The 23,287-nt window shown below is 41.9% G+C and overlaps 1 protein-coding gene across 1 annotated transcript; it reads left to right on the top strand.

The window, feature by feature from the left end:
- Window positions 1–6,652: 6,652 nt before the first annotated feature.
- LOC100760668 (olfactory receptor 51D1) lies at window positions 6,653–7,627 on the top strand. Its single transcript, XM_027407966.1, has one exon. It carries the CDS (start codon window positions 6,653–6,655, stop codon window positions 7,625–7,627), a length of 975 nt encoding a protein of 324 aa, XP_027263767.1.
- Window positions 7,628–23,287: the final 15,660 nt, after the last annotated feature.

The following is a 23,287-nucleotide window of genomic DNA, read 5'->3' as shown; positions in this document are numbered from 1 at the left end:
GCGGCTTCCGCAGAGCTCCAGGACCCGCCCACAGCGCCGGAACCGACGAACCACAGGCCCGGGCCTGCTCCAGCCTACTTCTGCACGAAGAGCGGCCTGATTGGCTGTTAACTTGTCACTTTACTGAATTCAGCAGCCTAGGACCTCTGCCTGCTTTGGATTTGTGTCCCGGCTTGAGTGTCGATGGCACATTTACACGTTGGAAAGCGCGTTTTCCTGGAAGACATGTAGGCGACCATGGCTCCAGGTTTCAGATACTAAAGCAAAATTATTAATAAACGCTACTGGTTTTCCTGGCCCACTCGACCTTCCATACTTCCCAGGTAGCTCCTCATTGCAACAAACTAGTTTCAGAGTCAGAAATGATACTTATTGACTGACGGAGCCGAAGAGTCCTGATCACAAGTAGTCGTTAAAAAAGTTCTTTAAAATAAATAATTAATTTTACATCCAGGCCGCAGTTTCCCCACCCTTCTCTCCTCCCAGTCTGCCCCACCCTTCCTATCCCTCAATCCACCCCTGCTCAGCTTTTTGTTTAGGAAAGGGCAGATCTCTCATGGATATCAACAAAACACGGCATATCAAGTTGCAGTAAGACTAAGCACCTCCCCATGTATTAAGGCTGGGCTAGGTGACCCAGTATGATAGTAGGGTTCCAAAAGCCAGTAAAAGAGTCAGAGACAACCCCTGTTCCGCTTTTAGGAGTCCCACAAAGCGTGTAGTAGACCACGCTACAGGACTGTAACATATATGCAGAGGGCCTAGGTCAGTCCCATGCAGATTCTGGTTGTCGTTTCAGTCTCCTCGAGTCCCTAAGAACCTAGGTTAGTTGATTCTGTGAGTTTTCTAGTGGTGTCCTTGGCTCCTTCGGCTCCTACAATCCTTTGTCTCCCTTTTCTGTAGGAGTCCAGGAACTCCTCGTAATGTTTGGCTGTGGGTCTGCATTTCTTTCCGTCAACTGATGGATGAAGCCTTTCTCATGACAATTGGGCTAGGTACCAATCTATGAGTATAGCAGAATATCTTTAGGCATCATTACATCGACATTTCCCCCCTCCAGTTGTTTGTTTGGTTCTATCCTAGGTCTTTGGGTCATTTAACCTGTAGGTCCTGATGCTCCAGGCAGTGCCAGAGATGGGCTTACTCTCCTGGCATGGGTTTTAGGCTAGATTGGGCATTGGCTGACCACTCCCTCAATATTTAGGCCACTTTTACTCCAGCACATCTTATAGTCTTATAGACTATAAGCTGAAGGTTATGTGGAGGGGTTGGTTTCCCCCTCCATCCACTTGAAGTCTTGCCTGGTTACAACCTATTTAAAAAAATGGGGTACAGATCTAAACAGAGATTTCTCAACAGAAGAATATCAAATGGCAGAGAAACACTTAAGTAGATGTTCAACATCCTTAGCCATCAGGGAAATGAAAATCAAAATGGCTCTGAGATTCCATCTTACATCTGTCAGAATGGCTAAGATAAAAACAAGTGGCAACTTATGCAGGAGAGGATGTGGAGCAAGGGAAACACTTTTCCATTGCTGGTGGGAGTGCAAACTTGTACAACCACTTTGGAAGTCAGTGTGGCAATTTCTCAGAAAACTGGGAACCAATCTACCACAAGACCCAGCTGCACCACTCTTGGGCATATACCCAAATGATGTTCAATCATACCGTAAGGACACTTGCTCAACTATGTTCATAGCAGCTTGGAAACAACCTAGATGTCCCTCAACCAAGGAGCGGATAAAGATGAAATGTGGTACATTTACAAAAAATTCCGTCATAACCACACAGACACACAAGAAAAAAAAACCAAAAAACAACAGGCTGGGTTTTTCCTTGTACTCCTAGGGCCTTGTTCTTTTTCTGATATTTGACTTTTACTGAGTAACCAAGAGACAGTTCTCATTGACTGCATGGGAAGTAACCAGAAAATCCTCAATGAATCCAAGTTTTAGTGATACATTTACTACATTAGAGACAGATAGACAGATTGACAGAGAAAGAAATAGGATTTATTTAGACTGGCTTGTATGACAGGTGCATAGGTGCTGGGTATTAAAAAACAGCCATCAGTATTCTTTGGAGGCAAAGAACTCAGTGGCTACTCAGTCCGTGAAATTGGATGTCTCCGCACTGAAGATATAGGACCTCCCCCCGTTGTTCTTTATATTGAGACCATATTGGAAGGCTGAAGAACCTTGAGTGTAATGTTGGTGAGGCATGGCAAAGGTAATGACAGATACACCCAGGAAGGAGCGTGGGTGGGTTTTCCTTGAACCCATTTATACATGGGCCACCTGTTAGAAGGTGCCAGCCAGTTTGAGGGTGGATGTTCATCCCTCAGCTAATCTTCTCTGGAAGCATTCTCACAAACCCAACCAGAGGTGTGTCTCTTAGCTCATTCTAAATACTATCAAGTAGATAATCAAGACCAATCATCACATTTTATCCTTTTAAATTTGATACCTAACCATTTCTTATGTTACACTTAATTCCAAATAAAGACAATAAAAGGGGCTGGAATGTAGCATAGTTGGTATGGTGCTTGTCCAGAGTGTATGAAGTCCTGGGTTTGAGTCCCAATATCACATAAGTTGGGCATAGTGGTACACAATGAAATTTTTGAAGTTGGGATGTTTACTAAGATCAGAAGTTCGAGGTCATCCTGAGTCACATAGCCATTGATCCCTGTCTTAAATAAAACAAAGTAGCTATCTATGATAGCCTGTCTTAAAACAAACAAAAAGTCACTGACATCATAGCTTCACCTATCATGATATAACTATCCCCATGCAACCCAATGCGCTCTATTCTCCAAGACTAGATAGTGAAGCCCCTTGTGGAATATTTACAATTAAAATATGCTAATATAGATTAAAAACTTAAGTAATGTTATCAACTCATTGCTGTGTTACATAATAAAAGAATAGGGGAGGAAGGAAAACATAGATGTCATACACACACACACACACACACACACACACACACACACACATATATATACATATATCATATATACATGTTCAAACATATCCTTAACAAAATATGACAAAAACACTCAATTACACTTTTCATTTCTGTAACTTGTCATGAGGTCATAGATCTATCTATCTATCTATCTATCTATCTATCTATCTATCTATCTATCTATCTATCGTGAATGTGTGTGAGTATAGGCACACATGTGCTGTGACACACAGAGTGGAAGGAGGACAACCGTGGGTGTCCACCTCATCTTCTACCTTATCTCTTGTCATTTGCTGCTGTGTGTGCCAGGCTAGCCTGCCCATAAGCTTGCAGGGACTCTCCCTTCTGTCTGCCATCTTGCTATAGGAGTACTGGGTTTATAGATGCTGATCATCCCATCCAAGGCTAAGTGGGTTCTGGGGATCTGAGCTCAACTCCTCATGCTTGTATGCAGTTCTCTTTCCTCCCATCCATTTCTAAGCATTTGCAAACTCCTTTGTGTCCTTTCTGCAAATCTGAACAATTTCTTACATTATGCTTGGGTATGACTTATACAGCGATGGCCTTCCTGAGCAGTCTTTCACTTCTGTCGGTATCTGGACTTAATCTGCAGACAACCAAAGCCATGGCAGGAACTGAGAACAACCATATCTTTAAGGATGAACCTGAGGGGTTTGAGGGACTTCTATGTCTAATAGAGAAGGCAGTGTCTCAAATGTAGGAGAAAAATCTGGGCTGCTTAGGCGATGGGGGCATGTAAAATTATTCATGTTAATGCACAGAGGAAGGAAACAGAAGGGATACCTGGGTCACAGCTTTGAAGAAACTCATCAACAACACAAGAAATCAACGACAGGTAGCTCCTTTAACTAGTTCCTTCCTGCTAGCACTTGTTTACGTCCAATCTTTGCTTGCTCTGAAATTCACATGAAATAAATACCTCTGGGAGCTACCCATCCTCTGAGTGATGTCCAGCCCACCCCTGTTCATATGTAAGCAGTTTAGGAGCTGTGCATGGCCACTTTCCCAGTTCTTTTCTGACTGCTTCAAATCCAGTGCATTCAAGATTCTACCAGCTGCAAAATAACCCAGGCTCTTGTGCTTTCAGTCTTTATACTTTTCTTTTTCAACTTATTTCCTTTCATTGACAGTTGCAACACGATCTCAAGAGGACTTCCTCTTGCTTAGTTGACTTGGTTGTTTAGACACGAACACTCATGGGAGGGTTGTTAGTGTTTCATTTATTTTCCACTACAGGCTGAAGTAGCCTAAGTCTTTTTCATTCAAATATCCACTTTACACAGTGTGAGAACTACGACTGACCCACACAATGGGGAGAAAGTACAGAAAGAGAACCGACTGGAAGTGTCATGCTGTGGAAAGACAGCAGAAGTAACCCAGAATTAACTTTTTTGTCTTTTGAGTATCTTTCTTCAAGCCACTAGGTTACAACTCCTCCATATGACCACAAGAGGGCAGCATCAAAAAGCAAAAAACTAACTCCTTGATCACCAGTACAAGTATCCTTCCTTGTCTTGTTTTCTGGTGCAGGGCCTATCCCTCCAGTCCAGTATTTACTCTTTACTTTCTTCCATGGCAAGAACTCCCCCACACCACTCTCCTTAAAAGGTCTCTGAAGAATTGGTTAGGAGTCAGGGCTCAGCTTTCCTTGGGGGTTTGAGTGGACCTTGGGTCCCAGATCACAGATCTCTGCTGGCACACCCAAAGGCCACCAGACAATCTATATTTAGGTAGCAGAACTGATGATGGACATGCCCTGGCTCAGACCTGAGAGAGACAGCAAAAGGAGGTTTGTCTTGGCTTTGGGAAATCCACAGAGATTGTGCAGGGCACAGAGGGTGCATTTGGACAGTCTGGCTGCTTAGCAGCCCTTTCAAATTACAGTAGCCTGGACCGAAGGCTATGGTCAGTGACTGTCTCAGAGAGGAATTTCTTTCAGTCTCAGTGAGGCCAGTTCCAATTGTCTTCGACCTCTTCCAGAGGACTCTCCAGTTCTAGCCTTCTGCCCTTAAGAAGCAAGGCAAGGGAAATTAATTTACCAGGAAAAATGTAAAATGGACTCTCTCTCTCTCTCTCTCTCTCTCTCTCTCTCTCTCTCTCTGTGTGTGTGTGTGTGTGTGTGTGTGTGTGTGTGTGTGTGTGTGTGTGTGTTGGTGGTATAGGTAGTGCCTGGTCATGAGAAAGAAAGAGAGGATAGAAGCTGGGCTGAAAAGCAAAGTTTGAGCCTCATCATGAAATGCTTTGTTAACAGAGGATGGGGTCTGACTCTGAAGGCCAGGTAGATTACCTCTAACCCTTTAATCGGAAGCCTTCAAACTTGTGTAGGTGGACATAGGTTTGGGAGGGGTCTTATTTGCAGCAGGCCCATAGCTATCAAGGCAGAAGTTTCATACAACTGGTAGGGTATTTGATTGGGTGTCAGGACAGAGGTATATACAGAGAGAGTTGAGCCAGGAATGATATGATCTTACCAGGAGAAGAGGTAACAGGGGTGTGCCTGTGGCCTTCTGATTGTGGCAGCAGCTGCACTCACAGAGTCTCTTTCTGTATCTCCATTGCATATGGTTTCAATGACAAACCCAGCTAAGCCCAGTTTGGGATCAACTCTCACACTGACCTGGAGATATCTGGATGGGTGATTCCACTCTGTTTTATGTTGGCCATTTGCAATGATAATATTCATGCCCATTTCCCCATTCCCTAGTACACTGTAACAGGTTTTCACAGTTCTTACTGATGAAAAAGATAATCACCTAGGGGGAAAGGAATAATTTTTAAAAAACAGCCTCCTGTGTGCCTCACCTAGAAATTATGGCTCTCTGGGCTTGGTTGAACAGGTTATGGTGGATGCTGTTTGCAACTACCTCAGATAATGAAGAAATTACTTTATCTAATTGGAAATAGCATACATGGGTACAATGTATTTTGATCATATCTGTCCCCTCTCCTTCTGTTCAACTTCTTCAAGGCCTCTTCATCTCAACTTCATATCAGACAACTTAACTAAAGGAGTTTGTGAAATGCTATACAGACTTAGAAAAAGAAGTTGGTCTTACAGATTCTAGGATGAGTTTCCATTTCCTGTTGTATATCAGATTACCATAGGACACAGACAATTGGATACAAAGCCTCTGATTCTAGACCTAAACTGCCCAAGCCTAGATTGCACCAGAAGTGACAGTGTCAGAATGGGAGGTCTGTGAAGACTTGATGGGATGTAGCCAAGAGTTGTAACCAGGTCAGCAGTATCAGCTCTGAAAAGAAAGATTGCTCTGAGTGTTTGAGGAGTAGGCATTCACTCATCCAGATTAATAGAATGGTATCAAAGTTTTCTTATGTAGTTCTGGGACCTCTTAAGGTCAAGATGAAGTCTGAGATGTTCAGAGAGATGTGTATAAGAAAAATGACTTTGAAGCTGGTTAATTTGGTGTCTGATGTTTTCATTTATTTACAATTCTTTATAATAAAGTTTATACAATTAAAAATAGGAAGAATGAGAACAGGAAGAGGTGGGGGCTCAAGATACATGACTATTTTTTTTTAAAATAAATCCTTTTTTGCTACTACTACTCCAATGTCTTTTTCTCATTAGTCCTTTCTCTTCTCTGGGACATAACTGAATACTGTTTTTCCTTTTCTCTTTCCCAGTCTCTGGATCTGGCATGCAGATACTACAGCCCTTGGTCCCTCTCATCACTGCTCCAAATGGAAGTTTGGCCCATCCAGTTCATTTTCTATTGGTAGGCATCCCTGGCCTGGGACCTAATGTCCACTTTTGGCTGGCTTTCCCCTTATGTTTTATGTATGCAGTGGCCACACTGGGCAACCTGGCCATCATCTTCATCATTCGTGTGGAGAGACGCTTGCATGAGCCCATGTACCTCTTCCTGGCCATGCTTTCTACCATTGACCTGGTCCTTTCCTCTGTCACCATGCCCAAAATGGCCAGCTTGTTTCTCACTGGCACTCAGGAGATTGAGTTCAACATTTGCTTGACCCAAATGTTCCTTATCCATGCTCTATCAGCCATGGAGTCTGCTGTCCTGCTGGCCATGGCTTTTGACCGCTTTGTGGCCATCTGCTACCCATTACGCCATGCTTCTGTGCTCACAGGGCCTACTGTGGCCAAGATTGGGCTAGCTTCCCTGGCCAGGGGATTTGTATTCTTCTTCCCACTGCCCTTCCTTTTGAAGCGCTTGTCATACTGTCGAACACATACTGTCACACACTCCTTCTGTCTTCATCAAGATATTATGAAGCTATCCTGTACTGATACCAAAGTCAATGTAGTTTATGGACTCTTCATTATCCTCTCAGTCATGGGCGTGGACTCCCTTTTCATTGGCTTCTCCTATATCCTCATCCTGAGGGCTGTGTTGGAGCTGTCGTCTCGAGGGGCAGCTCTCAAAGCTTTCAACACCTGCATATCCCACCTCTGTGCTGTCCTAGTTTTCTATGTGCCCCTCATTGGGCTATCAGTGGTACACAGGTTGGGTGGTCCTACTTCCCTGGTCCACGTGGTTATGGCTAATATCTATCTCCTGCTACCACCTGTAGTCAATCCCATTGTCTATGGAGCAAAGACCAAGGAGATCCGTTCAAGAGTTATCGGTATGTTCTCACAAAATGGCAGATGAGAAGGACACCAAGTCTGGTGTCCTCAGTAATACCAAAGATGACAGGATGAGTACCTGCAAAATGAATTGATTGTTACAGCATGCAACTCACTGGACTGTTTGCCTCTAGTTATGGCAACAGATAGATTTTGCATCTTTGTTTCTGGGAATATGTCAATACAGAACTTATGACCAGTCTGGACAGACCATCTTGGAGAACAATGGTGTTATGGTTTCTGGTATAATAGCTGTGCCATCTCCCTTCCTTTTAATTAGAAAATATACATAGTTTTGAAATGAGAAGGCTATAACTGCCATATCTCATAGTTCTTTAGTTTTGATGTATAATTTTTATGGTGCTTTCTCTCATGTGCACATGTCAGTGAATGTATGTTGATTATATGACCTGTCACTCATACCTCAAGTAGTTACATAATTGTAATTGAGGGTTAATGAAGGCATTTGGAGGAGATGTAATTGGAGAGGAGGCAACTGATATGGAATGTTGAAGTTTCTTTATAAATTTGCATGCATTTATGTGGAATCTGTCAACAGCCATCTGTGTGGCTTCATGGAGACTATTACTCCTATAAGGATGTTTTCTGTTTTGGCTTTGGATATTTATAGATATGTTTATATAGAAAGATGGAGGGAGTGAAAGAGGGAGAGAGAAACATGTATGTGTGTTAGCTATGTCCTGATGAATGTGTTAGTTATGTTCTGATGTGTGTATATGTTATGACTGATGTCACTGACTGTACCTTTATCTTTCATGAGATATATGTCAGTTGGTGTGGTGATATACATCTGTGTAAGACTACTGTTTTGTGCATCTTTATGGTGGGAACTATATTTATGGATGCTTGGTGCCTGTCTTCCTTTGCTCACGTACGTAGAATGGATTACATCCATCTATGGGTGTGTAGTACTGGGATTGGCTGGCCCTTTAGCATGTGTGCTTTTTGTCTTTAGCGTATGTCTATACTATGTCTACAGTGCATTGCATTGTTGATATGAATGCTATCATTGACATTTGTATGTGTGTGCACGTGTGTGTGTGTGTGTGTGTGTGTGTGTGTGCACGTGCGTGTGAGCACACGTCTGTCTGTCTGTCTGTCTGTCTGTCTGTCTGTCTGTCTGTCTGTCTATGTGTATCTGTGCTTTGCTGTGATAATTAATTTTGGGGGCATATTCCCAGCACATATGTCTCAGACACATTTTCCTTTTGTATTGAGTATGGATTATGTGGCTCAAAACTCAGTATAGACTTGGTATTTCTGGATTGATAAGTGGTGTCAGTGTAGAGCTGTGGGTAGAGGTGGAAGATTGAAGAAGTCTGGTTGCAAGCAGTGGGGATAACTTCCAATATTGAGACACAAATCTCTAAGATGCCTGGATCCTCAGTCAAGCTCAGGCTTTGGTTATGACTGGAAACATAAGCGATCATGCTGCTTTTCCTTCCTCTCTCAAAGGCCAGTTCATACCGTTTCCATCTTACTCACAGCTTCCTCCTATCTTCCTGCCATTGGCTTTCTGAAGTCCCTGTATCTGTCTTCCTTCCTTAGTGGCAGGTCATAGTTTCCTCATCTCTACATTTAATTTCTTGGTGGTTTGCCAAGCATGTTTAAAAGTCCTTGACTGTAGAACTGTTAGTCTCACTGGGAAGCAAGGAGCAGAAGAAGACGAACATGTCAGTCCTGAAAGCTCCAATGTCTGTTAGGGTTTGTTACATTTTACTGACGGCACACTCCATCTGCTTACAGATCTTGGCATCAGGTAAAAAATGATTCACATTGAAGAAGTATTGGCAGAAACTAATGTAGATTATGACAGAGGAAAGAATCCTAAAATGCAGTGTAAAGGGTAAAAAATTGGAAATACCGTTAAGCAGTATATTTTATAATCTCCCTTGGTCTCATTTCCTCATGTGTACAATGACCAACTACAATGTCAGCAATGAAACAGATATTTTTGATGTCCTTTAAAAATGTTAATTAAATGTTACCAGTATGAAGTAGATGATCATATGTATCCTGTTTTATTTTACATGTTTAGAAAGCACCATTCATGTTATGGTCTATGTGAACAGCCCCTGTTGAATTTTTGGAAATTTGCAGAATTGTGGTCATGGGTGCTATTCTAAGATATTGTTATACCTGATTTAAAATCAATCAATCAATCAATCAATCAAAACTTTTTATCCCCTAATAAAGAGATTGTTCCACAAATTTTCAGAGAAGCTGAAATTTATTTCTCTGTGTTGGGATCTGACTTAGAAATGGAATTAAAAAATGCACAGCCCTGCCAAGAACCTTCTTCACATATGGCCCATGTCATCACTAGAAAAGGAGGCACTGTGGGGTTGGAATCATATGGGATTCAGATTAAGATTAATGGCTTTTATTTGGAAACCAGTTTATTAACCCATTGAAATGTAGCACTTTTGCAAACTATTAACACTATGAAATATAAATGCAATATAGGACTTATTGAATGATTGTAGGATTAAATGAGATGATAAATATGAATATGGAAAAAATCAAAAGTGATCATTAAATGTTGATGATAATGGTTTTAAATAATGAAAATGACAACCATGTATGTCACTCTCATCCTGGTAGATAGATTTCCAAGTACATCAGTTCCAAGTTTTCATAACCAAGTTCCAGACCAAGTCTAAAAGCTACTCCCTTGTCTAGATTAAAATGTTACTGCTTGCTTTTCTTCTCAGGAAAGCTTGGGAATCTCTGAATTCTCTTAATCTCCTTGATCATATGACTGGTTGTGACTAGAGTTTATTGTGGGTCTGCTGGCAGATTTGGCTAGACAAAGTAGTTCCGATAAACTCCTATAGTCTCTGTGCTTCCTCCACCATGAAGGATGTGCTTCCTCTGTTACAGATCTCATATATAGAAACTTTCTGCTTATTCTCTACCATAAAATCTAAATACCCTATGATACTTTCCTGTCCCCTCTGATGGCAGGATTCAGGCCTTGTCCATAGGCCTTTTCTATCTCCATACTTCTAGACCTGGCAATAACAGGCTCTGTGGTTACATGGCTCAGCTGCTTAGAGATACAAAGAAGGAGAGCACATTTTGTTTTTATTTAAATAAAAATTTACTCTTGTTACCTCATCTAATCTCACCTCTTATTTCTTTCTCTTAACTGTTCTTGCATTATTCTATGAAGTCCCCAAAATGCTTTCTTTAAGTATTAAATGGTCAAGCTATGAGCTGTAACATAGCAGCATTCTATCTTAGGTATTGCTTTTTCCACTTCACAGATGAGGAAATCAAGGCTCTGGCAGGTTTATGACTGTTCTAAGGTCACACAGCTGTGACTCAACTCTACACCCCTCCTTCCAATTACACACTTGCACTTCAGATCTGACTGTTAGATTAATACACAGTAAAGGGTCCAAAAGAGGAGTAATAGTAGGATCAAGGAATGATCTGCAGTGTGTGCCTCATGCTGGAAGAATCATTGGATAGTTATCCCATGTCAAACATCTCTTGTTTGGAAGACAAGCAATACATTCCTTGAGAACCCCTTCCTTTATCTACTGAACCGTCTCAGCAGCCAAGCTAAGAGTTTCAAATATGGTTTGCATGCAAATCTTTTGTCAGATATACACTTTGTATCCTCCCCTACTGTGTGACTTACCTTGTGCTTGCTTTCATACATTTTAAAAGATAGACATTTTTATTTTGATGAAGTTTGGCTTATTGAGTTCTGTACTTTTGGTGGTTGCATCTAAAAATTCATTTGCAAACCAGAAGTCACATAAGACACTTTTCTGTAGAAGCTTTACAGTTTTAGGTTTTACATTCAGTTCTGTGATCCATTTTGAGTTGTTTGAGTGTGCAGTATGAAGTAGAGATCAAAGTTAACTTATTCCCACAATGACATCTGCTCATTTTAGTAACACTGGCTTACCTATGTATAATATATGTTACTATCCTCCTAACTTAGTAACATTGTGTTACTATGTCCAATTATACTGCTTTTGCAAAAAATCGATTATCTGCTTATGTGTATGTCTAACTCTAGACAATTCTGCTTCATGACATATTTGTCTATGTTTAAACAAGATCACATTGTTTTGATTAGTGTAGCACTGTAAGAAATCTATAGAAAATTAAATATTTTGAATACTTCAAAGTTGATCTGTTTATATTTCCATGTAAATTTTATCAGCAATTAAAAATTTATAACAACATAATTACAAAGTAGAACAAAATTCTGAGTCTATTGATCAGAGAGAATTAGTATGATTGAGTCTTCCAACTTATGAACAGAATGTTTTATTCTTTTTAAGTCTTTTAATTTCTTTCAGGAAAGATCATAGACTCCATTCAGTACCTAAAGTATTTTGCCAGAGTTATCTCTAAATATTTTATGGTTTTGATACTAATATAAGTGGTATTGTTTATTAAATTAAAATGAAAACTTATACAGCATTAGTACAGAGAACTATGATTTCTCTTTATTAATCTTTAATCTTGAAAGTTACTACAACCAAATTTTATTTTTACAATTTCTTGACAAAATTTACCAAAATATGTTCATGGATGATCATGTTGTCTATGAGTGAAGACAGCTTTATTTTTTGCTTTCCAAAATGGAGTCATTTGTGTAGGCACAAAAGAACATTATGAACTTCCTATACCACTTTAAAGGGAAAAGAGTCTTTCATTATTAAGTGTGCCTGAAAATAAATTCTTTTAAAACATATTTTAAAATAGATTCTTTGGGAATTTCACATCATGCACCCCAATCCTACTCATTCCCCAGTCCCTCAATATCTGCCTTTTGTCCTTGTATCATCCCCCAAAGGAAAATTTCAAAAGCAATTTTAAAAATGAAATAAAAGTTAATAAAACTACAAAATACATATAAGAATAATAAAGAGACATAAACAAACCCCCAAACAAAAACAAGCAAAAAAGCAAACAAAAGAAACACTTTGCTCCTCTGTCTTTCCTGCCTCTTCATCCCATCTTCATTTCTTGTAATTGTGCAATGTGTTCAAGACCTCTGGCTTCTGGTACACCATCAATACTGGACCCTCACCAAATCTCCTTTTGGATACCCTGCTATTGCCCTGAGTCATGGAGATCCTGAAGCTATGGTTCCACAGGACCAGTTCCTTCATGTGTTCCAGCAGGTCACAGATGGGGTAGATGTTGGGGAGGGCCAACTCAAAGCCCTAGATTTGTGCCTGGAAGGCAGCTGAGTTGGTCAGTCCAGGAGGCCAGGCCACCCTCCTCAGGTGAGAGGTGGAGACAGCCTTCCCAAGTGCAGGGGTAGGGGGTGGGGATGGAGAAGCAGCTCTCCTATAAGGAACAGGGCCAGCTCTCCCATGATGGGGTCTTGGTCTGGAATCCCAAGGCCAGTGTGGGGTCAGCTCTTTGGTGAGGAGGTTGGTTGGATCTTCCCAGGCCAGTGAGAGGTGGGGCCAGCTCAACATGACCCTTGGTATTTAACACCTGGTACAACACAGGGTTCTCATGGGTCTTTGTGGCAACACGGGCAATGAACATCAGCACAGACCCCAGCTACAGCAGGACCATGGACCCAGACATGGCCATCAGTGGCATCTTGAGTCTGGATGTTACCAGGGTCCAAGTGGCCACAGAGGCTACTCATATCTGCATCGCACTGGCTTCAGGGTGGCCCTAGGACACGGACGTGGTCCCAGGTGGTGGCCTAGGCCATGGGCATCCATAAGGTCTACAATGGTAACAGGAGTCACAGACATCAACACAGACCCAGGCTGTGGTAGGGTCATGGACCCAGACATGGCCATCAATGGCAGCTTTGGCCATGACATTACCATGGCTTCAGGTGGCAGGGCAGGACATTCATATCTGTATGGCCCTTGTGTCAGCATGACTCTCAGGTATCAACATGGCCTCAGGTGTCAACCCAGACCCCAGGGATCTGCACAGCTTTCTGTGGTAACAGGGGCCATGGACATCAATGCAGACCCCAGCTGTGACAGGGCCACAGACCCAGACATGGTCCTTAGCAGCAGCCTGGGTCCAGTTGTTACCATGGCCCTGGATGGCAGTGTAGGCACTCAGATCGGCATTTCCCCAGCTGCAGAGTTGCTCTCAGATACTAACATGGCCCCAGGTGATGGCCCAGACCCCAGGCATCCCCATGGCCTTCAATGGTAACAGGCACCATGGATATCAACACAGACCCTGGTTGTGTCAGGGCCACATTAATCAATTCTCGAGTGGATTATTGAAACATTTAACCACAACTTTAGATTTCCTTCTATTTTGTATTTTTATCACTTTTCTGTGAAATGTGTGTTGGCTACTAGGAGTAAAGCCACTTTAGCTTTCTTATGATTACTGTAGGCATGATACATCTTTTTCTGATTACCATCTTTTCCTTTTGTCAGTTTTGCACATGTGAACAACATATTGTGATAATGTTCATCCCCATTACCCCCTAGTATCCCCTTTCTTATCCCTCACCCACAGGCTCCTTCTTCCCAACTTCTCCTCCTGCTTTCATTGTTGTTTTTAAATTTATTAATTTTTTATTTGTGCAAAGCTTTTGTGTCTACCCCTAGCTGCTGTGTGCTCTCTACTGTAACAGCCGGAAGACAGCTATTCCTAGAACTCCTCATGCTCGGGCTTTTCCAGCCTTTCTGCCTCCTCTTCCATGACGTCTCCTCACCAGAGATATTCTTATGCTTTGTTCCCAGGAGGTATCACAGTAACTTGGAACTATTTGGGTTACGCTTTGAAGGTTTGCCAGTCAGAACTTGCTCATATTGAGGTGTGGGTTTCTGTACCCTCAATAAAGAGGTGATCTGTGAAACCCTCTAGTCTGATTGTCAGGAAACCACCAATCTTTGTCCTTCGTGATCACTGCACAGTGTTATTTCTCATTTGTTAAATGGTTTTCCCCATAGTTTTAGTTAGCTTGCTCATATAATTAGCACTCTGCTGAATTTTTGAAGAAGAATCTCTACCCTCAAGTGTTGTCTTTTATGCAGGTCTGTGCATCTCCAATACTTTGCCTTTTGACTGACTTGGTCATCCTGAACCCTCAGTCCAACTCCACACAGGGAAGCCTCTCAACTCTGCCTGGATTCCCTTCCCCATGCTGCAGCCTGGAAAGGAGGCAATGAGCTAGAAGCTGCAGATATTATCTCAGTTGTTTGTTTGTCTCATGCTCTTCTGCTCTCCATTGCCTTAAGCCCAGGGTTGCACAAACCATTGGTTTATGTGCATTGCTTACTTTTGCATTGTTTCACACGATTATTGCTTCATGCTACCCCATCTTAGATGGAATACAGTGTGTGTGTGTGTGTGTGTGTGTGTGTGTATAAGAAGTCTTTGTATCAGCCATGGTTAAGGGCCGCAGTGGCTCTAGGATGGTATCAGAGCATCAGGGTGAAAGTTCTGCGGGTACCAGAAGCTTTTGTATTTAGTAGTTTTGATGTGAGTTATAATGATCAGGCTTGGCACTGTCTATTTATGCATAGCTTGGGTTAATGGGTCCCATGTTTTGACATAAAACTTCTAACTGTAATACTGAATAGTCAAACACAGTGAAAAACCAATTAAAAACCACATTTGTCCAAATACAAATGTGGTTTTAACTTATTCCAAAAGTTAGGTTACTTAGTTTCACATGGAAATTATTCTCTATTTTTGTAAATGTTCTCTTAGCCTTTTACTCTTAACAAAAACCAGATGACATTGATCTTATGTGACTGGTCAGGAGTATAGAGAGGGTTAAAGAAACCACATCATGTTCTCTTTCCTTAGCCTGGATTTCAGTACACCATGGAGTAAAAGGCAGAGGTATTATCCCTGGGGGCCCATGTTTTGTATTATCTAGACATAGGAGCCAGAGCTGGGAGAGAATGAGGTCCTTAGGGCTTTAGAGGATAGGACCACTGGGTTCCAGGCTCAGCGAGGACCTATCAGTATCCACAAAAGAAAAGTTTGGGGATAAAGAATTTGTCAGGTTGGTGATAGGCTCTCAATTATGGAGTCTCTCAAAAATGAGCTTTGTCTTTTCCCTGGCTGTTTGATAGCTTTGTGAAGGAACTGTGAGAGAACCTCACACATACCACAGATGCAAAACTGAGTTTCTTTTGGCCCTTTATTACTCTACCTTCACATTTGGGATTGGTCTAAATATCCCAGGGGCAACAGTCCATTTTCAAAGGACTCTAGAGACCATCTACCCAATGCCTCACCCCACCCCACTTCCCCACAGCTGGGGCTCTTCCTTTTAGGGTGTGGAAGCTTAGAGGGGAACCAGAACCACAGAAGGCTGGTGGCATGTCCCTGATGGACCCTGTGAACACACCCTGCACTCCCAACAAGGAGGAACAGAAAGAGGGAGGTGGGAAGTTTAAGAATAACCAGCTCTGAGCAGACCACAGAAGGAGGTGGGGACTGAAGGGGCTGGGCTTCTTTGCAGCCTGCCAGATCTCTCTCAGAAAGAGTGCTGGGCAAAAGGGGACACAGCATCTTTCAGGACAGCTGAGGTGAGTATAGGAGAAGGCATGCACTGGGTTGGGGGTTACTTGTAGCTGAGGACCTTCCATGACACCTCTTGTAAAGATGAGAAACCTGGCTGTGAAGAAGCAGATGTAGTGGGTGGTGGTGGTGGTGGTGTGGAGGAAGCCTTTACCCAAAGGACAGGCAACCTTAATATAATGTGTCGAATGGAGTGAGGATGGTAAATGTTGCCTAAAAGCACTTGTCAAGTATCTGTTTTCCAGTGCCTGGTTTAATGGGGACTGAACAGAGACTGGCCTGGGATACGAGCCGGTGTGAATGAAGAGAGAACAGATTGGGTTGGAGTTGGACTCAGGTAGATTGGGATTGGATTGGGTTTCAGTGTATGGACAGAGATGGCCTGGGTTATTACTGTGGTTGAAGCCCCGTCTGTGATGGGAGGTCAGACTACAGCTATGGTTTTGTTGGGATGCTCTGGGTAGAGTCAGGTTTTCTTGCTAAGGCTTCAGTTCTGATCTTGACTCAGATCTCATCTCAATCCTAGGATGGAGGTCCAGTCTTTAGATCATTTGAAAGTGGCTTAATGTCTATACTTCCAACTCCCTTGCCTTGTATTCTTTGCCTTTAGATGCACCAAAGCCATTGTAGCTTTCTAAATGAGGGTGATTCTTTCTTACCCTGGGTCTTTGCCTTTGCCAAAAGGTACTTAAAAACAGACACACAGAAACACAGACACAGACACACAGATACACACCCACACCTGTTGTTTATGGTAAAGATCTCAAGAATAGTTAAAATAGTGCTATATAACCTGGTCCTTAGCTCTGTCTGAATTTCTCTCTAAGTCTCTCTTGTTCTCAGTTTGCTCTCACTTTGAGCTTTCTGCTCATGAACTCACAGGCTCATTCTTGCCTTAAGATCTTTTCCTCTTGTAGTCTCCCAAGCCTGAAATGCTGTTCCCCTAGGTCTTAGAACAGCTGGCCTATTCTCACCACAGGCTGCTAAGCTTGTTTGTCATCTCGTAAGATGTCATCTCCTCTGACCCCTGTGTCAATATCTTACCAATCCGATTTATCTTTAGTGCACTCATCTTTATTTGCAATTTTATTATCTGTGTCTTTACCAGCTCATTGTGTGGGCTGCAAGAAAGTCGTGATATTGTCTGTCAACATACTGTTTGATATCCAGTTGACACTACCTGTCTAACTGAATGTTTCTAACTCCCCACTTTATTTAATCCTCTGATAAACAGCAACTGGTCCTGCAAACCCTAACTTGATAACAGCATTGTAGGGAACCCTCTAAGTCTGAAGACCTTGGGGAGCTACTGTTACCTTTGCTTCTGAGAGGCTCAGCCTTGCCCTCATACTCATCACAATATACTGTGATGACTGCATGCTTGTCTCCAGCTTTCTGCACACCAGAACTGTGCCTTGCTTACTCTGGTGCTTAGTTCTGAGCTCAGCAGGCAGGGGCCAGTTAGGCAGTAAATGTTGGATAAAAATCAATGCATTGAACAAGGTTCCTCTATCAGGCATCTTTGGTGCTCCACACTTGTAGGCAGCGGTCACATGCCAGACTAGCCTCACAGGCTACCAATAGCCACTTCTAGCATTGCAAGTTTGTAGAGCACTGACCAGGCCTTAAGCAGGAAGTGGAGGGGTAGGGACCTAAGCCCTAGATACTCTTTCTGGGGTGACATTTGGGGACCAGACTGACTGGAGTGAGTGGGATAGGATGAAAACTTCACTCTATTTCTTGAAAATTCCATCCTTCAAGTATTATATTGCCCATTAAAATCAAGAATGACCAACATCTTTCAAGGTTCGCTTGCTGTGCCAAATCTAAGCAGGTTTTAGGGCACAATGGGTATTGATAATTTGGGTAAATGTGGTTCTGGGGATATTTCTCATATGAAGTGCTAAGAAAAGATCAGCCTCCTCAAGCGTCAAGCTCTTCTAGGCTGTATCCCCAGTATTGCCCACAAGGCTGCCCTCCCTCTCTGGGCCTGGAAGTAGAAGCCAGAGGCTCCCTGCTCCATTTGGGCTCCACTATAAGAACATTCTTTCTCAAACATTCTAACAAAGGCTGGAAGTAGCACAAGAGGGTCTCATATGATTTCTCTGGGTATGAGACACTCCATTTTTACCCCAGATAAGGTGAAGACCATAAATCTCCATCCTCATTCCCTCTTGCCCCATCTTCTTTCACATTTCCTTAAGTACCGAGAGCTTGCTTGGGTGTCCTGGTCCCTAAAAAGGCTCCTGGACCCAGGCCCTTCATTTTGCATCCCTTAGATGTAACATAGAAATTGTTCCTCCAAAACATCCATTATTAAGGAGACTGTGAGAAGGACAGGATGGACTTGCCATATTGGAAGCAGAGAGATAGGTTACTCAGAGCTTTACCCTTCACATTGTTGCCTGTCAAATGGTATCACTACCTGTCTGACAAGCTAGTGAAAGCTTTGATTAGACTAGGAGATAATTGGTAGTGAACAGAACTCCTCTTTTCTACTGTGGGGCCTGACCATGGCACAGCCAGGAGATTTGGCCTAGAAGAGAATGACCCATAGCCTCATCCAGGAGAGTTCTCTTTATCATTCCTTACTTTCTCATCTAAGATTATACATGGGCAAGTGTTCCATTTGTCACACACTTATCTTGCCTTACCTCCATCCAGATTTTGTCAGCTTCTAGAAGGTGTAGCACAATCAAAGGCAGCCTAAGGTAAGAAGATAGGAGTTGACCCTAGCTGTTCTTACTGTGTTCATTGATTTTTAAGCAACAAGATTGTCATTTGGTCTCTTGGAGCCCTTGTTTTCTCATCTGTCACGAGGAAAGGGTTCAGAGAATGCCATCTATCCTGCAGAGTTGCTCTCAGCTGAGGGATGATATTTATATGTCTGGTATTTTTCAGGCATTCAGTAAGCTCTATTAATATCACAAAATGGCAAGCCAGGCCTGGGAGATGGCTGCATTGTTCTTGGGTCAGAAGAGAGGGCACATGGGCCTTGTTTTCCTTTCTGCCAAGTTTCCCATGGGTCTGTACGAATGGTAGCAGTTCTGGTGAAGAATGGCTGGGCAATCTCAGTAAAGGGCTGAGCACTTTAAAGACTGAGACCACAGAGCAGATTTAAACTCTGTACAGGTGGGGTCTGCTGCTCTCTGACTCCCAAGAAAAGGCCAAGATGCCTGAATAGTTCCTGGAGAAACAGCCCCAGGACTCACTAAGCTAATTTGACATTTAGGGAAAAACGAAAAACAGGGTTACTCCTTTGGGATTAGGATAATATGTGTGTGTGTGGGAGAGAGAGAGAGAGAGAGAGAGAGAGAGAGAGAGAGAGAGAGAGAGAGAGAGAGAGACAGAGAGAGAGAGAGAGAGAGACAGAGAGAGACAGAGAGAGAGACAGAGAGACAGAGAGAGAGAGAGAGAGGGAGAGAGAGAGAGAGAGAGAGAGAGAGAGAGAGAGAGAGAGAGAGAGAGACTTGCTTTGTTTATTTTTCCTTGGTTTTGTTTCATTTTCAAAACAATTATTTCATTTCAACTAGCTTGGACGCTCCCAACCATCTCTTCAGTGAGTATGAGTGGTTATAATTTTGAACTGGTGCCGGGTCCACAGGGCCTCCTGAAGTTGTCCCTTCTGTTATCTTTTGGAGAGCTGTAGGATATGTCAGGGTTGTGCAGACTGAGGGTTGTACCTGGGCTGTTTAGTTCCCTTTTCATTCATTCACTTCTTGTCTTCAGAGATTCTGAGGTCTAGATTTTATTTTGTGCTGCCAAGGTACCTTCTTTCCAGGCTGACTGGCTCTTCCCTCTTTTGATTTCTGGCACCTCTATACCAGGGTCCATTCTTGCCACTGTGAGAAATTGAGTATATTCATATATATGTATATGGGTATATGCATACAATGAGTTAAAATATGTTGAGTGAAGACTAAGGCAAACTGGAAAAAAGAAAATTTCATTTTGTATATTTTCAATGCTTTGTGCTCTATGATAGTTTTACAATGCCCTTTGATATAGCTGATCTCACAAAAAATCATAGTAGCACTATGAAATTGTTATTATTTAAGATAATAATAATAATTAACAATTTAATACCCAAGAGTTGAGGCCAAGACTCACAGGTTTCTACTCCAAAGGCTTCTACTCACAGCATCGGTCTGCTCACAGAGGCCATAAAATTTCCCATGTGGACCCATGCCTTTCCCCCAATTTGCTTCCCAATGCCATGTATTTTAATCTCGGCAGTCTGCCAACTTTCCCATGTCTGTTCATTCGAACTGCTGGGTGGCATGGATAGCTAGCTGGCCCTCTGGAGTCCTGGAGTTTCTTTTGGTTAATGCCTCCAGGTGAGGATCATAGGTGATATCTGCTGCAGGCACAGGTTTTGCTGCGTAGCATAGCCTCTTTGTACTTATCAGAGGCAAGACATTGCAGTAGCCTTATGCTTCTTCCTCTTCTTTCTTTCTTTCTTTCTTTCTTTCTTTCTTTCTTTCTTTCTTTCTTTCTTCCTTCCTTCCTTCCTTCCTTCCTTCCTTCCTTCCTTCCTTCCTGACTCCGGAGTTCAGATATCTGGCAATCCTACCCATCCCTTGCCTGTGTGATCTTCATCAGATGCTCACCAAGGGATTCTGATATTAGTAAAACTCATTTCATTATGAGTGAGCATAATTTGATGCTAATTAATAAAAAGGGTAGTGTCCTTGGCATTAATGAATTTACAATTTGGGTAACAATAAGTGGTTCTTATAACTAGGAGAGTCAGTGAATGAAAGAGGACCCCAGGAAAGTTATGTGGGCATGCAGAACAGGAAATGGTTAATTATCCAGGGAAAGGAGCTTAGGAAAAGTAACATAAAAGAGAAAAAACAAGCGAGGGCATGAAGAATACCCACTGGATCAGATCCAGGGTTTCCTGCAAGCTAGATAAGCACTCAGTCAGATGAGCAACACCTCCAGCACTTCCTTGGGTATTTTATTACAGGCAATGTCTGGATATCATGTGGCCAGTACTGATGTTGTGCAGATAGGGAAGCTTACACCAGAACACCTCAGCCGGCACCATGGGATCTAGTTTGTGTGACTAGTGATCAACACCAAGGAAAAAGGAAACAACGTTATAAATTTTGTACTCACTGTATGTGAGGTATATATACACATAAACATAAATTTGGGAATCAAGAGCTTATAGATAAAAAAGTAGATTTGCTATTGAAGGGATTGGGATAGTCTGGGAAGAAAGTGTAGACAAAGAAAACCAAAGAAAAATTTTTGTATAGCATTGTTATTTAAAGGTATTGCTAAGATTCAAGCGGAGGAGGGTGAAGACAGAGCCAGGATAACAGAAACTGGTGAATAGAGAGAGATGAGGAGCATCAAGCAGAAGGAGAAGTTTTAAGAAGCAGGGAGCTGTATCACTACAAATACAGTTCTGAAGATGACTTTGCCTCTTTGACTGACGTAGATTAACTACGATTCTGCTTTAACTCCCCCCCCAGGTTGAATTAAACACTGTTATAAAAACTGCCATCCCAGTTCTCACAAGCCAAATATATGTTTATATGTATGTATATGAATTCATACAGCCACACACCTATATATACATATATATTGAATCAGACACCAGTATCTGTACATTCTACATCTACAGATTCAACTAACCATGGATTGAAATTAATTGAAAAAATATTGTGCTTTGGGGGTACAATTAAATAAAATAAGGATTCCTTGAACACCAGCACTGTAATAGTTTGACAGATCTGCTAACTAAAGAGGCTCCTGGGTGACTTTTGGGGGTGTGTGGCTATCAGTGTGGCTAGACTAAGTAAAAAAATGATTTATATCCCATGTAGGGCAGAGTCAGATGCCACTACATTTTATCCACCTACTCAGAGTGACATGCAATTTGAAGCACGTGAACTGTTTATTTTTGAATTTCTATTTAATAGTTTCAGAGTTCAGATGAATGCAGTTGATTGGAATAAGATAACTGGCAGTGAAAGTATGGCTAAAGGGAGATGTCTGCACTGAAAGAGTGGTCCCAGGAGAAGCACAAGGAAGCAGTACAGGACTGGGCAGTTGAAGGAGGCTGAGCAAGGCCACAGTCTCAGTTGGAGACCAGCATCAGCATCCATGAGAGATTCTGAAGTTATGTCACAGTGCTGGTGGTGGCTGAAAGTCTACATTGCTTAACAACTATTTAGGTGCTTGGCATTGTAAGTGGGATCTAGGTGGGACACAATGAATCCACTGAATGCGTAACTCTTTTCCTAATATAAACTGTGTAGGGCAAGTGTAAACTCTTGATTAGATATCTAGGATAATGGAAATTCAGACTTATAGTTCAGGAAAGAATTACTGTCATGTTCTTATTAGAATAGGTTTTTATCACAATAACATAGGTGCTATTAAACTAATATTGAAATGACTTATATATTGGCTTATAGTAAAGTTAGGATAGATCATTAGATTAGTGATCAAGTTAGGTTTCAATGCCAGTTTATGTTACTATTACCATTGATGCATTTACATGATAATTACCTTAGAATGGACTGATGAAATTGGCCATAATTTTTTTTTTTCGAGACAGGGTTCTCTGTGTAGCTTTGGAGCCTATCCTGGCACTCGCTCTGGAGACCAGGCTGGCCTTGAACTCACAGAGATCCGCCTGCCTCTGACTCCCGAGTGCTGGTATTAAAGGCGTGCGCCACCAACGCCCGGTGAAATTGGCCATATTTAAGTATTAAAAGTTTTCATTTAGTATTTCTCCACCCATAGTTTAATTTTCCAGGGTCTGACAATGACTTATATGAACAATATGATCAATATTAAGCATTGGTAGTATGAGTATAAGTTACCACAGAGGATGTAATTTTTTTGTTTGAGAACTAAATGATTAATAATATTAGAATGTTGTCTTAATATTTCACTTAATATATAGGTAGGATTAGCAAGTAGAACTAAGTGATTTTTCATTTTTTACTTGATTTATGGTTACATGAAATTTACTGTTGGTTCAAAGTTTGGATAGGCAATGGAGTTAAGAGTTTTGTTAGAGAATAGGACACTAGGATACTACATGGTATTGAGATTCTAGAGGACCTGACAATGACTTGTCTTTGTATTTCAGCTTCAACCTGCCTGGTACTGGCTACATCTCAGTTCTTTCAGT

This window comes from Cricetulus griseus, chromosome 3 (assembly GCF_003668045.3).
Source record: "Cricetulus griseus strain 17A/GY chromosome 3, alternate assembly CriGri-PICRH-1.0, whole genome shotgun sequence".
NCBI classification, from domain to species: domain Eukaryota; kingdom Metazoa; phylum Chordata; class Mammalia; order Rodentia; family Cricetidae; genus Cricetulus; species Cricetulus griseus.
Note: the sequence above shows the minus strand (reverse complement) of the source record. Positions and strands in the feature narration are given on the sequence as shown.

Coding starts and splice junctions, on each gene's coding strand:
- LOC100760668 (XM_027407966.1), top strand. CDS start 6,653: ATGCAGATACTACAGCCCTTGGTCCCTCTCATCACTGCTCCAAATGGA.